The sequence below is a fragment of the Tachysurus vachellii genome, chromosome 4 (assembly GCF_030014155.1).
Source record: "Tachysurus vachellii isolate PV-2020 chromosome 4, HZAU_Pvac_v1, whole genome shotgun sequence".
Classification (NCBI taxonomy): domain Eukaryota; kingdom Metazoa; phylum Chordata; class Actinopteri; order Siluriformes; family Bagridae; genus Tachysurus; species Tachysurus vachellii.
The window spans coordinates 28494270-28507859 of NC_083463.1; the positions used below are offsets into that span (position 1 = coordinate 28494270).

The 13590-nt window shown below is 42.3% G+C and overlaps 1 protein-coding gene across 1 annotated transcript; it reads right to left on the reverse strand.

Moving 5' to 3' along the window:
- Window positions 1-1660: 1660 nt before the first annotated feature.
- On the reverse strand, window positions 1661-9111 carry LOC132844882 (uncharacterized). Its single transcript, XM_060868747.1, has 6 exons — window positions 8992-9111; window positions 6652-7205; window positions 4955-5285; window positions 4690-4767; window positions 3620-4263; window positions 1661-3490 (listed from the first exon to the last, which is right to left on the reverse strand). Exons 1-6 carry the CDS (start codon window positions 9008-9010, stop codon window positions 2693-2695), a joined length of 2424 nt encoding a protein of 807 aa, XP_060724730.1. The 5' UTR covers window positions 9011-9111; the 3' UTR covers window positions 1661-2692.
- Window positions 9112-13590: the final 4479 nt, after the last annotated feature.

Sequence of the window (13590 nt, forward strand, 5' to 3'; positions counted from 1 at the left end):
GACATAGTTCATCCATAACAGTGGTGGGAGAATAGGACACCATTGAAAATAAAAATCAGCATTTGAGGCTGTGTACTTTTTCATATGGCTGCCTGGAGTCACAGCTGTGGTCAGGTACCTTGGAAGGTCAGCAGAAGTAACACGACTATGCTGGTGACTATACTAGTGCTCCTTACTGCCCTTTCTTCTCCTCTATCAGGTGTCCAGGAAACGTTGTTCAGTTGGTGCTCTCTCATCAGCAGCCAGCCCACTTCCTGACACAGATCATGGGAAGGAGCTTACGGAAAAAAGAAAAAAAAAAAAAGTAAAATGAAAATCACCACCAAGCGGTTTCTCTGACAACACACACCACATCCCACAAGGAAGGGAAACTTGCATAAGTGTTTAACAGGCCGCAAAAGAGCCACAGCCTTTGTTTCTCATCCTGAGCATCGTTTTAGATGGGATGTTGTCATTTAAGCTTAGTCGTTATGTAAGAAATGTGGACAGCATGTACCCCTTCGTCTCTAGACTCTGATAGGGGGGCTAGAGTGGGGCAGACAGAGTGGTCTGTACCACAGAGATAAACTTCCCTGGTGGTGCCCTCCATGCTCTGGAGCAAAGCATTGTGGGCACCACACCCTCTTTGCTGGCACAGTGCTGGGCCACCTGCTACATTTCATCAGTCCTGCTGTGGTTACCGCAGTTACGACATCCCTGATGACACGGAGCACTTCCTCTGCCCAGGGTCACATGCCACAAAGATCTACACACACACATATATGTCTATCACTACACTGGAAAAACACAGTCAAACGGAGCTGGAAAACAAGGTCAAAGGGTCAGCTGTTTGTGTTTAATACCTTGCATCCCAAACACTGTAAATGAACCAAGAAGCTTCAGGGGCTTTTTCGGCATTCTAATATTCAGTGTTTTAAATCAGCTGACCATTGAACTTGGACTGTTTCAGTGTAATACAAAGCATAGCAGTAAATAAGGTACATTGTAAGGGTTAAAATCTCTAAACTCATCCACAGTGACCCTACAGTCATACAATATTTTCCAGTATGACCACCATCTTGAAAAACATAAATCTTTGTAATTAGCGTGGGTTTTTTTTTTTTTGCCATCCAAGTTTAAACCTAAACTGTTTCCTAGACTACCCACAGTGCCATTTGACTGCTTGTTGATACCAGTTTGATTTAGCCCTTGTTTCATCTCTGTAAAATCAACTGCTTTAGTTCTTTAGTGTGTCCATTTTTCTCACCAAAGCCTTCATGCTGATATCAGCATAAACACCATCAGGCCAGTTATCTCATAAATTGGTAAGAAGCCTATTACCAATTTATTGTCACATATACGTGTACATTACAGCACAGTACAATTCTTACTTTGCATATCTTAACTTTGGTGGTTTTGGTCAGAGCACAGGGTCAGCCATGATGTAGCACGTGCCCAAAAGGGGCAGCTTGGCAGTGCTAGGGCTTAAACCCTGATACTCCAATCAACAACCCAGATCCTTATCCACCTGAATCCCCACTATTACTAGCCAAACTAAGTCTGGCATTTGATGGCATATTTTAACCTAAACTCAATTTAGCATGATAAAATCCATTGTGTGGTATTGATTAATTTTATTTGCATATCACCATAAACACCATAATGCCATTTATCTCATAACTTGATTAGAAGCCTTTATTTGGTCTCATATACATGTACAGCACAGTAAAATTCTTTCTTTGCATATCTCAGCGCACAGAGTAAGCCATGATGCAGCACCCCTGGAGCAAGGGGGGTAAAGAGCCTTGCTCAAGGTGGCAAATTGGTGTTACTGGGGCTTAAACCCCCAACCTTCCGATCAACAACCCTACCCGTATGAGCCTTCTAAATAATCAACATAATTAGAAATACTAATAATAAGAATGTTAAAAATTGCTATTGCACTTACGATTGTCTTTCATCTTAACAAATACTGTAACGTAATCTACTACTGCAAAAGATTACACAATTAATCGAGAGTCTGAATCAAGATAAAACTGCAACTCAGCTCAAAAATTGAGGAACTCTTCTTCTTTTTTTTTTTTTTTTTTTTACATAAAACAAAATTAAAATCGGTTTCAGTAAATTTAGACAAATTTTCCGTATCTGCCAGCACAAAACGAGGAAGAACATCTGAAGTTTCTTATGTAGAAATTTAATTTCATACAACAAGTGGTTTCTGGAAGTCTTACCTCAACACTGAAACCATTATCAGAATTTCTTATACAAAAGACACCAAAGAGCTTTTATTTTTAAAAAGAGCTGCAGATGTGGCTACAGACTTCAATCCAGCCAAAAAGAGCCACGCTTAAAAAGTTGTTTACAGGCCAACATTTTAGGATAGCAGACAATGGTTTTACACAAGCATTTTATAATAATCTATTCCTTTATTTATAGATAATATATTAATAGTGAGCTTAAACTCTCCAGCTAAGATAAAAAGTCTTCAACAGACTAATAACAACACGTTTTTACTGATTCTTAACTTCCTTGTGCCTTTGTCAGACATCAATTGAACAGACCACTTAAATCACAGTAGTCTATGTATACTCCTGGGCAAATATTTTGCTAATGCCTATTAATAAACAAAAGCTTTGGCATTAAATTAAAGATTGCAGACTATGCGCATTACTGCAGCAGGTATTTGCAGCAGGTATTTGTCCATTACTATCCATTAGTCTGTTTTGGGTTTATTGTACTTTCGTCTTCCATATTCAGCGGCTGCAGATCCTGCTGTAGCCCCAACAGCACCCCCTATAGGTCCTCCAACATAAAGCCCAAGTGCACCTCCTAGCACTGCCCCTCCAGCCACCGGCTTAGGCACCTGCTTGGCACCTTCGCCCACCTTCTGCCCAACAAATCGAAGGACAGAGCCGATAACAGTTGCAACCGACCAGGCTACAGATTTCACTGGTTTTGCATTTTTCTCTTCTTGCTCTACTTCCTCTTCCTCCTTCAGAGAATGTAGAGTGCCTGAGTTGGCTCGGTCTACGTTGTCCTCTACCCCCTGGCCTCTCCTCAACTGTGTCAACCTTCCTCTGACAAGCTCCCCCTGTTCCTGGTAGCTGTAATGGCTTCCGCCACTTTCCTTCACAACCTGCTCTACCTTCTCCAACAGCTCCTCTATGTTCCCTCCATTCTTTCCTTGCTTCAGGACATGGTAGTGGTCATCACACTTCTCAACCAACTCTAGCAACTCTGGTCGCTTAGCTGCAATGTATTCCTCCACATTTGCGTCCTTCAGCTTGTCTGAGTGCGTAAAGATGACCAAAGTATGGCGCAGGATGGCATCGGAGCCAAAGGCATTCTTTAGGGAACTCAGGTCATGTAAGTTTGAGCGGCCAGGCAGGGTTACAGGAACACACAGTAGAAAGGCGTGAGGGCCTGGGGCACACAGTTCTACACAGGAGGACAGATGGGTTGTCAGCTTCTCTGGGGGCCAGAACCAGTCTGGAGTGTCCACAACTGTCACCTGAGAAAGCAACACATAAAGTATACTCATTAATAGATTATCCTAGTCCTTGGGTAGCCAATCATCCACGCTATCAAAGCAAATGAGAATATGAGGCTATAAACGTAATATGAAGCAGAGAATACTGACTTGTTTTTTTCCAATCATAGCTGTTCCTTTCACACACAACTGGGTGGTTGCACCAGTGGCATCGTCTCTACACAGCTTAAACTCGTCACGGCCCAAAATAGTGTTCCCTGCCGTGCTCTTCCCAGACCCACTTCGACCCAACAGGACAAGTCTCAGTTCATCTGAGGAATTGCTAGAGAAGAAGGAAGAGGGGGTAATGGTGGGGCGAGAGGATAAAGCAGTGGAGGAGGAGGAGGCAGAAGAGGTGATGCCAGTGGATGAGGAAGAGACTGATGCATTGGAAGAGGATGAGACAGTGGAGGAGGATGAATAGGAGACATTAGTGGGAGAAGAGGGGATGTCAGTGAAAGAGGAAGATGACAAGGCATTGGTGGGGGAAGAGGAAAGGGTAGCGGATGAGTAAGAGGAGACTTTAGTGGGGGAGGAAGGGAAAAAATCAGTTGAAGGGATGTTAGTGGACGGGGAAGTGGAAAAAGAAGGAGAAGAGGAAAAGTTGTTGGAGGAGGAATGTGCAAAAGGAGCTGAGGAAGAAGTAACATTAGATGAGGAGAAGGTACTGAAGGAGGGAGAGTAAGACACTGTGGGTGATGGGATGGAAGATGCAGCAGAGGTGGTGTCACCCATGGTGCTGAATTGGTAATGGACTAAAAAAGAAAGAGAGAAATTTACAAATATATAATATATATATATATATATATATATATATATATATATATATATATATATATATATATATAGAAATATAATTGCATTATACACAAGTTCTTTCATGCAAATGCCAGTTTCTGGCTAAGAATCAGACTAGATTACTTTAAATTAGTTTCACGACAATGTAGACATACTGTATGTCACACGAAAATGGGGCTGAGTAGTGAGTGTACACAAGACACAATAAAAACAATTACTGACATCATAAATGTCATCACATTCTGCATGTTTTACATGATGTGTGTGTTCTGTGTAAGATACACTAAATATGACCAAAATATTAACAGACACTTTCACCAGAAACTATGACTAAAAACACAGATTACATTAACAGGAAATAGAGGTGGTACAGGGTGACTCACTGGTGTTAATGAAGTTCTGGTTGTTCTGGTTTTTGCCTGGTTGCTCTGTCTCTGTCATCTGACTGAGAATGGCGCCCTCTGGTGGTGAGACCAAATAATAAAGTATGAAAAGCATGTAAAGCATGCTAGGTAAAATATGATAGGAATATCGGTGTTACAGTTGCTTGGGGATGAAATTTGGGTAGCATGGTATCTTAATTTTAAAAAAAAACTTGTTTATGACATGTAGTGTTTATGACTAAAAAATAACTGTAAAATGTGGCACCTTTACTCAGTTTGAAACTGGAACGCTTCTGTTTGAGTCCTGCAGATGAGTCGTCGTAGCACAACTGAGAGTCAAGCCCATTGGTCAGCTGCTGTGACATCACCCTTCCTGTCGCTGGCCCCATGCTTCTGACTCTGATTTTTGCTCTCCTCCCGGACTCGTCCCACGTCTCCTCTTTGCTCCATGTTGTCTGGGTCAGCGTTCTGTGATGTGGGTTTACCAGCTCCTCTTCACGCAGGCTGTACCTCCTCACCAGCTCTCGATCCTCTACCTCTCTTTGCATGGGGCTTGGCAGGTAACAGCCACCGGCCCTCTGGGTCATCTGCTCTATCTAGCACAGAGAGTCGTTTATGTGAGTTGCACACAATCCATTCGTTACTAACAAAGAGGACCTGCTTACCAGTCTAATGAATGTTTCACAGAGTAGAATAGATGCACAAACTTCGTTTAGCGAGTAATTGGATGGTAAAGTAGGTCTGTTTTAAATACTCTCCAATTACACCATCTGGTTTCTCCATTTGGTTTTACTAATAATCTGTTCTATGAAAGCAACATTTTACTCAACAGAATGCTATTCGGAAAACAAGTCCATTTTAAGTACATTAGAGCACAATGACATTCTTTCTTCACATATCCCGACTTTGGAGGTTGGGGTCAGAGCACAGGGTCAGCAATGATACAGCACCCCTGGAGCAGAGAGGGTTAAGGGCCTTGCTCAAGGGCCCAATAGTGGCAGCTTGGCAGTGCTGTGGCCTGAAATCTGATCCACAACACAGAGCCTTAATGGCTTAAGCCACCACTTCCCCTGTTCTGAAAATTAAAGCTGCATATTTAAATATTTTGTCATGTAACAAATAAAGCAGGGGGGCACAGTGGCTTAGTGGTTAGCACCTTCGCCTCACACCTCCAGGGTTGGGGGTTCGATTTCCGCCTCCACCTTGTGTGTGTGGAGTTTGCATGTTCTCCCCGTGCCTCGGGGGTTTCCTCTGGGTACTCCGGTTTCCTCCCCCGGTCCAAAGACATGGATGGTAGGTTGATTGGCATCTCTGGAAAATTGTCCGTAGTGTGTGATTGCGTGAGTGAATGAGAGTGTGTGTGTGTGCCCTGTGATGGGTTGGCCCTCCGTCCAGGGTGTATCCTGCCTTGATGCCCGATGACGCCTGAGATAGGCACAGGCTCCCCGTGACCCGGGGTAGTTCGGATAAGCGGTAGAAAATGAGTGAGTGAGTGAGAACAAATAAAGCACAGTGGCTAATGTGCAGGTTTTGGTGTTTTTAGAACAGCACACCCTGCACCCAACATTTTATATATCTTATACAATGACTAAAACATTGTATAATTTATCCTTTCGTTGTTGCATTGAGTCTGAGAGATGAGTTCATTTCTGTTATCGCTTACTGAATAGTAGCTAAATAATATTTGTTCCCTCTTTTTTATTTATATATATAAGAAGAGACTATGTATTATTAAACATGTTGTGTTACACCTATGTGGACAGTCTGCCATGCAAATCCCTATGTGTAAAGTTTTGCTATAGAAAACATAACAAATAAGAGCGAGTGGATTAAAATGAACACAGTTGGAGTTACTGATCGATACTGAACACAAATCAACACCTTTTAAGCGATCATTCAGCAGTGCTTTGGAATAAAATGGGTTAGGTTTATTAAAAAGAAAAGCTTTTCTAGAAAGCTCACCTTCTCCAGCAATGATATGACCTGCTCTCTGTCCTCTGGTCTGCGGTTATTGATCACATGCCAACGTCCTCCACACTCATTCACCATGGCATTGAGCCCCGGCTCGCCCATCCTGATGTAGCGGTCATGGTCTCGTCCTGACAGATAATCTCCGCAGGTGAGCAGCACCATGGTGTGTTCCAGTGCACCTCTGCCAAACACACGCTCCAACTCAGCAGGAATTCGGCCCTCTATCTCGGTGAACTGTCCCACAGGTACCAGGATGAGGAAGGCATGTGGCCCTGGTGCCACCAGGCTGAGAGCCTTCTCCGTCTCTCTCTGCACGTTGACATCAATGCTCTCACCTCTCCAGTACCAGCGCGGTGTCTCGACCACTCTGAGGTGTCGTCCCTCACACCTTCCACGCCGAACCTCGCTCAGCCGTGATGGCACGAGGGCGCTGATGCTCGAGCTGTCACTCAGCAGCGTGTCAGCTGTTAGTGTTTTCCCACAGCCAATGTTACCTACCAGGATTAAGCGCAGCTCTGGAGTGCTACTGTGGCTACCAGATGAGTCTGAAACAGAGAGACAGAAGTAAAAAAATATTTAAAGTAGTAACAGTTAAGATTCTGAACTAAATACCTGCACTACCAGACACCCACGCATGGATCCTTGAGCAATCCTTAGATTAGTCAAAAGATCGGAATATCATATTTGGTGTCTAGGCTTGGCTTCATTAGTTTTGCGCTAGAACCTTCACTTTTTAATTCACCACCACTTGGTATTATTCCAGTTAAATCCCGACGGCTTTAGTTATAAAAATGAGACGTATACAATAATATTGCAACAGACGTGTATAAAAATATGTTCATGTCTGTACTGTCACTTTTATTATAAAGACAAGCTGAAAAGTATGTCTTTGACTATTATGTACTTTTTCATTCATTCATTCATTCATCTTCTACCGCTTATCCGAACTACCTCGGGTCACGGGGAGCCTGTGCCTATCTCAGGCGTCATCGGGCATCAAGGCAGGATACACCCTGGACAGAGTGCCAAGTGAGTGAATGAGAGTGTGTGTGCCCTCGATGGGTTGGCACTCCGTCCAGGGTGTATCCTGCCTTGATGCCCGATGATGCCTGAGATAGGCACAGGCTCCCCGTGACCCGAGGTAGTTCGGCTAAGCGGTAGAAGATGAATGAATGAATGAATAAACAGGACAACGGCATTGCTGTATATAAAATGTTCAGATAATTTAGTGTACTAAAATATTCAACAGAACAGATGTAACCTTGCTAAGTGAGAACGTCCAACCTCGAAGTTATAACATTGTTCTACATGCTTCAGTAATCGTCTCATTCATGATGAAATGATGAAAGAAGATTCCATTCATTTCATATTTCTTTCTTTGACTGAGTGACAAATTCCTTGTGTGGGGTGAACACTAGTGTGTATGAATGTGTGTGTGTGTGTGTGTGTGTGTGTGTGAGAGAGAGAGAGAGAGAGAGAGAGAGAGAGAGAGAGAGAGGTCAGGGTGTGTGTCTTTTTTTAGGCATCCAAAAACTGCATTCTTACACAAAGACACACACTCCCATAATAAACCCCCAGTCCAGCTTGTTTAACAGCATTCAGCATTGTTGTGCCACACACACACACACACACACACACACACACACACACACACACACAATCGTGCGTGGACACGGACACACAGACCCGTTACGCATTGCTCTTTTTCTATGGAATCCATTTCCTTAACTACAAAGCATTGTTCATGTGTTTGTCATAAGCACATAAGCGAGCAAAACAGAACTTATGACAGAAATGTTTGGAAGATAATAGAATAAAAAATGTAATTCTATTTCAATGAAATGTAATGAAAATTTTCAGACTCATATCAAATACTCAAAAGTTTTATTCTTGCACTGAATCGTGAAGGTCACATGCAGATACGTGTGTTATAGACTGTAACAACCTGTTCATTTTATATCCAGGGTACAATTTTTATATACATTGCATTTAAAGTGAATTCATTAACACGCATTTACATTACATTTAAAGTGAATTCATTAACACGCATTTACATTACATTTAAAGTGAATTCATTAACACGCATTTACATTGCATTTAAAGTGAATTCATTAACACGCATTTACATTGCATTTAAAGTGAATTCATTAACACGCATTTACATTCCATTTAAAATGAATTCATTAACACGAGTGTTGTATTTAAAATGCAATGTATATAAAAATTGTACCCTGTAAACTTTTCTGATTTTTCTGCGATATATTTGAATAAATTCAACACGTATACTAAGACAGTCGTCTAAATGAGTAGAAACGGCTAAACTCGGCTTACCTTGATTAAGCATATCCATGTTTCGTGAACCTCAGCAGCCAGTGTGTCTAAATTCCACAAGTGTCTGTCCTTCTTTTTTAGCTGGAGCAGGTTTTAATCCTAACGCACGTCTCTGTCCTTAACCTCTCAGAAGGAGCTCCTGGTTGTCACCTCCCACTTTAATTCTCTCCCCAACCAAACACACACACTTACAGAACTGGATCCACAACAAATATTGTTCATCAGCTTCCACACATTCCGCGTGTGGGTGGAGGTGAGACTGCCATCTTCCACCTGTGTGAATCACGATCCACTGATATCCTGGTTACACCCGACCAAACCTGCAAGACTCCCAAGCACAACACAGCACTCGGACAATTAACAGCACACTAGAATGCTCAGGATAATAATAATTAAAAAAAAAAACTTAACTTATATGGTATAAACGACCTTATATGGTATAAATGACCTTATATGATATAAATGACCTTATATGGTAAAAATAACCTTATAAGGACAAGCCAAAGACTTGATCTGTTTTTTTTTTTTTTAATTATACAACTACAATGTTACATTCTCGATTCTGATTGGTCGGAAGGATTCATGAAGGATTCATTCACGAGTTGATTCATTTTCTATACCAGCAGCTCTGACCTTGCAAATCCCAGCAGAATGGATTAGGCTTTATCAAAACTTTCCCTCAACAAAAAATAACCTGCTTGGGTTCCTTAACAGCTTTTAGCATTAATTTTTTTCACACAATACTGGACACATCTCATATAATAGGCTTTAAAACAGGATTAAATCATGTAGCCTTGTGGTACGTAATTAGTAGCTAAGTGTTTAGAAGGTTGTGAGTTAAAATCCCAGGAACACCGTTACAGCTGCTGGGCCCTTGTGTAAGGCCCTTCATGTTCAACTTACTCATTCATTCATTCATTCATTCATTCATTCATTCATCTTCTACCGTTTATCCGAACTACCTCAGGTCACGGGGAGCCTGTGCCTATCTCAGGTGTCATCGGGCATCAAGGCAGGATACACCCTGGACGGAGTGCCAACCCATCGCAGGGCACACACACACACTCTCATTCACTCACGCAATCACACACTACGGACAATTTTCCAGAGATGCCAATCAACCTACCATGCATGTCTTTGCCCGGAGGAAACCCCCGAGGCACGGGGAGAACATGCAAACTCCACACACACAAGGCGGAGGCGGGAATCGAACTCAGTTACATAAATTAAATAAATGAACAGTAATATAGCAACATAGCATAGCAGAGGCCTGGTATAATTTTTTTTTGAATAACATGCTGCATTTGGTGAAAATCATAGAACGATGAATCTTTCAGCCCAAAAAGCACAAACGCAAACTTTTTTTTTTTTTTGGTCAAAAATTGTTCCCAGATCTACAACAAATTCACAGCATACATTACAGTGGTAAAGAGTGCCATAGGTGTGCCCTTATGTTTGATTTATTCTCCTTCAAAGCTTTTTCAAAGTTTGCAACAGATGCGTTTAAATATGCACAGATTAAGCCTGTATATTTAATAGATTATAATATATTGGAAATGACACAGCGGTGCGTTTATTTTAGTCCACCACATCATCCATCATGTGAATTTTATATCTAAATATAAATGAGTGATGAATTGTGTACTTTATGCACAAACCTGAACTTTACCTGGTACGAACCAAATGTTTACATTTGTCCAGAGCATCCCAGTATATTACTGTGCATATTGATTATGTATTGGAATGGAAAGACTCAGATCTCCAGCCCTGGACCGATGCATTGGTCTTGACCTTATATCAATGATGTATTTGGTGAAAGTCAGGGAATGGTTGGGAACAAACCCACAACCATGTTTTTTTGGTCAAAATGTAATGTTTTCAGGTCTACACCAAATTCACAGCCTGACTAATGCAGCAGTGTACTTACTGTTGTTCCATCATGCTCCAAAGTTGATACAGGACATAAAAGCAGTTATGGTATAGTGTAGTATAGCAGTGTTTAACAGATTAAATAGGTATTTTAGTATCTTCTTCTTCTTCTCACTCACTCACTCACTCATTTTCTACCGCTTATCCGAACTACCCCGGGTAACGGGGAGCCTGTGCCTATCTCAGGCGTCATCGGGCATCAAGGCAGGATACACCCTGGACGGAGTGCCAACCCATCGCAGGGCACACACACACTCTCATTCACTCACACAATCACACACTACGGACAATTTTCCAGAGATGCCAATCAACCTACCATGCATGTCTTTGGACCGGGGGAGGAAACCGGAGTACCCGGAGGAAACCCCCGAGGCACGGGGAGAACATGCAAACTCCACACACACAAGGCGGAGGCAGGAATCGAACTCAGTTACATAAATTAAATAAATGAACAGTAATATAGCAACATAGCATAGCAGAGGCCTGGTATAATTTTTTTTTGAATAACATGCTGCATTTGGTGAAAATCATAGAACGATGAATCTTTCAGCCCAAAAAGCACAAACGCAAATGTTTTTTTTTTTTTGGGCAAAAATTGTTCCCAGATCTACAACAAATTCACAGCATACATTACAGTGGTAAAGAGTGCCATAGGTGTGCCCTTATGTTTGATTTATTCTCCTTCAAAGCTTTTTCAAAGTTTGCAACAGATGCGTTTAAATATGCACAGATTAAGCCTGTATATTTAATAGATTATAATATATTGGAAATGACACAGCGGTGCGTTTATTTTAGTCCACCACATCATCCATCATGTGAATTTTATATCTAAATATAAATGAGTGATGAATTGTGTACTTTATGTACAAACCTGAACTTTACCTGGTACGAACCAAATTTTTACATTTGTCCAGAGCATCCCAGTATATTACTGTGCATATTGATTATGTATTGGAATGGAAAGACTCAGATCTCCAGCCCTGGACCGATGCATTGGTCTTGACCTTATATCAATGATGTATTTGGTGAAAGTCAGGGAATGGTTGGGAACAAACCCACAACCATGTTTTTTTGGTCAAAATGTAATGTTTTCAGGTCTACACCAAATTCACAGCCTGACTAATGCAGGAGTGTACTTACTGTTGTTCCATCATGCTCCAAAGTTGATACAGGACATAAAAGCAGTTATGGTATAGTGTAGTATAGCAGTGTTTAACAGATTAAATAGGTATTTTAGTATCTTCTTCTTCTTCTCACTCACTCACTCACTCATTTTCTACCGCTTATCCGAACTACCCCGGGTCACGGGGAGCCTGTGCCTATCTCAGGCGTCATCGGGCATCAAGGCAGGATACACCCTGGACGGAGTGCCAACCCATCGCAGGGCACACACACACTCTCATTCACTCACACAATCACACACTACGGACAATTTTCCAGAGATGCCAATCAACCTACCATGCATGTCTTTGGACCGGGGGAGGAAACCGGAGTACCCGGAGGAAACCCCCGAGGCACGGGGAGAACATGCAAACTCCACACACACAAGGCGGAGGCGGGAATCGAACCCCGACCCTGGAGGTGTGAGGCGAACGTGCTAACCACTAAGCCACCGTGCCCCCCTTCTTCTTCTTCTACTTTCGTCTTTTCCCATTAGGGGTCGCCACAGCGAATCATCAGTTTCCACCTAACTCTATCCTCGGCATCCTCTACTCTCACACCAACTACCTTCATGTTCTCATTTAACACATCCATATATCTCCTCTTAGGCCGTCCTCTTGACCTCTTACCTGCAGCTCCATCTCCACCATCCTTCTACCAATATAACCATCTCTCTCCTCTGTACATGCCCAAACCATCTCATTCCAGCCTTTCTGTCCTTGTCCCCAAACCAGCCAACCTGAGCCGTCCCTCTGATGTGCTCGTTCCTAATCCTGTCCATCCTCGTCACTCCTAAAGAAAACCTCATCATCCTCATCTCTGCTATCTCCATCTCTGCCTCATGTCTTTTCCTCACTGCTACAGTCTCTAACCCATACAGCAGAGCTGCTCTCACAACTGTCTTGTACATATTTCCTTTGACTCTTGCTGAAAATCTTGTCACACAACACACTTTTCTCCACCCACTCCAACCTGCTTGCACTCGCTTCTTCACCTCTTTTCCACAGTCTCCGTCACACGGGACGGTTGACCCCTGTAACCTCACTGTTCTACTTCCCTCCCTCTTGTTCATACACGTATTCTGTCTTACTACATCTGACTTCCATTCCTCCTTTTTCCAAAGCAGACTCTAACCCCCACCTTTCCAGGTGTTCCTCCACCTATAGCATGGTATAATATGCTAATGTACAAAAAATACGTATGACATAATGGATGAAACAGGTACAGTATTGTACAGTATACACAATAAGTTTTGTTAGTATAATATAGGGCACAGTCATGAGGTGAGGCACATATGAGTTTGATGATCGAGTGTCCGCAAATTTTTGCTTATATGGTCTATCTTCTTAAACCACTATAGCACAAGCACATAAGAAACTGACCGCATTCACTATCTCTTTCACTGTTGAGCTACACACTATTCCTGCTGCCTGAGGAGATGGCTGTGTCTCTGGAGAGCCCATTCACTTGATATTGCTGAGGGTGGCCCTACAGGGATAGCAGAGATGG

What these genes read in the sequence shown, in the direction of transcription:
- LOC132844882 (XM_060868747.1), bottom strand. An exon ending in CAGTTTCAAACTGAGTAAAG is followed by an intron (nt 4,768 to 4,954) that starts GTGCCACATTTT and finishes TCTCACCACCAG; the next exon opens with AGGGCGCCATTCTCAGTCAG. An exon ending in CCAGAACTTCATTAACACCA is followed by an intron (nt 4,264 to 4,689) that starts GTGAGTCACCCT and finishes TTTCTTTTTTAG; the next exon opens with TCCATTACCAATTCAGCACC.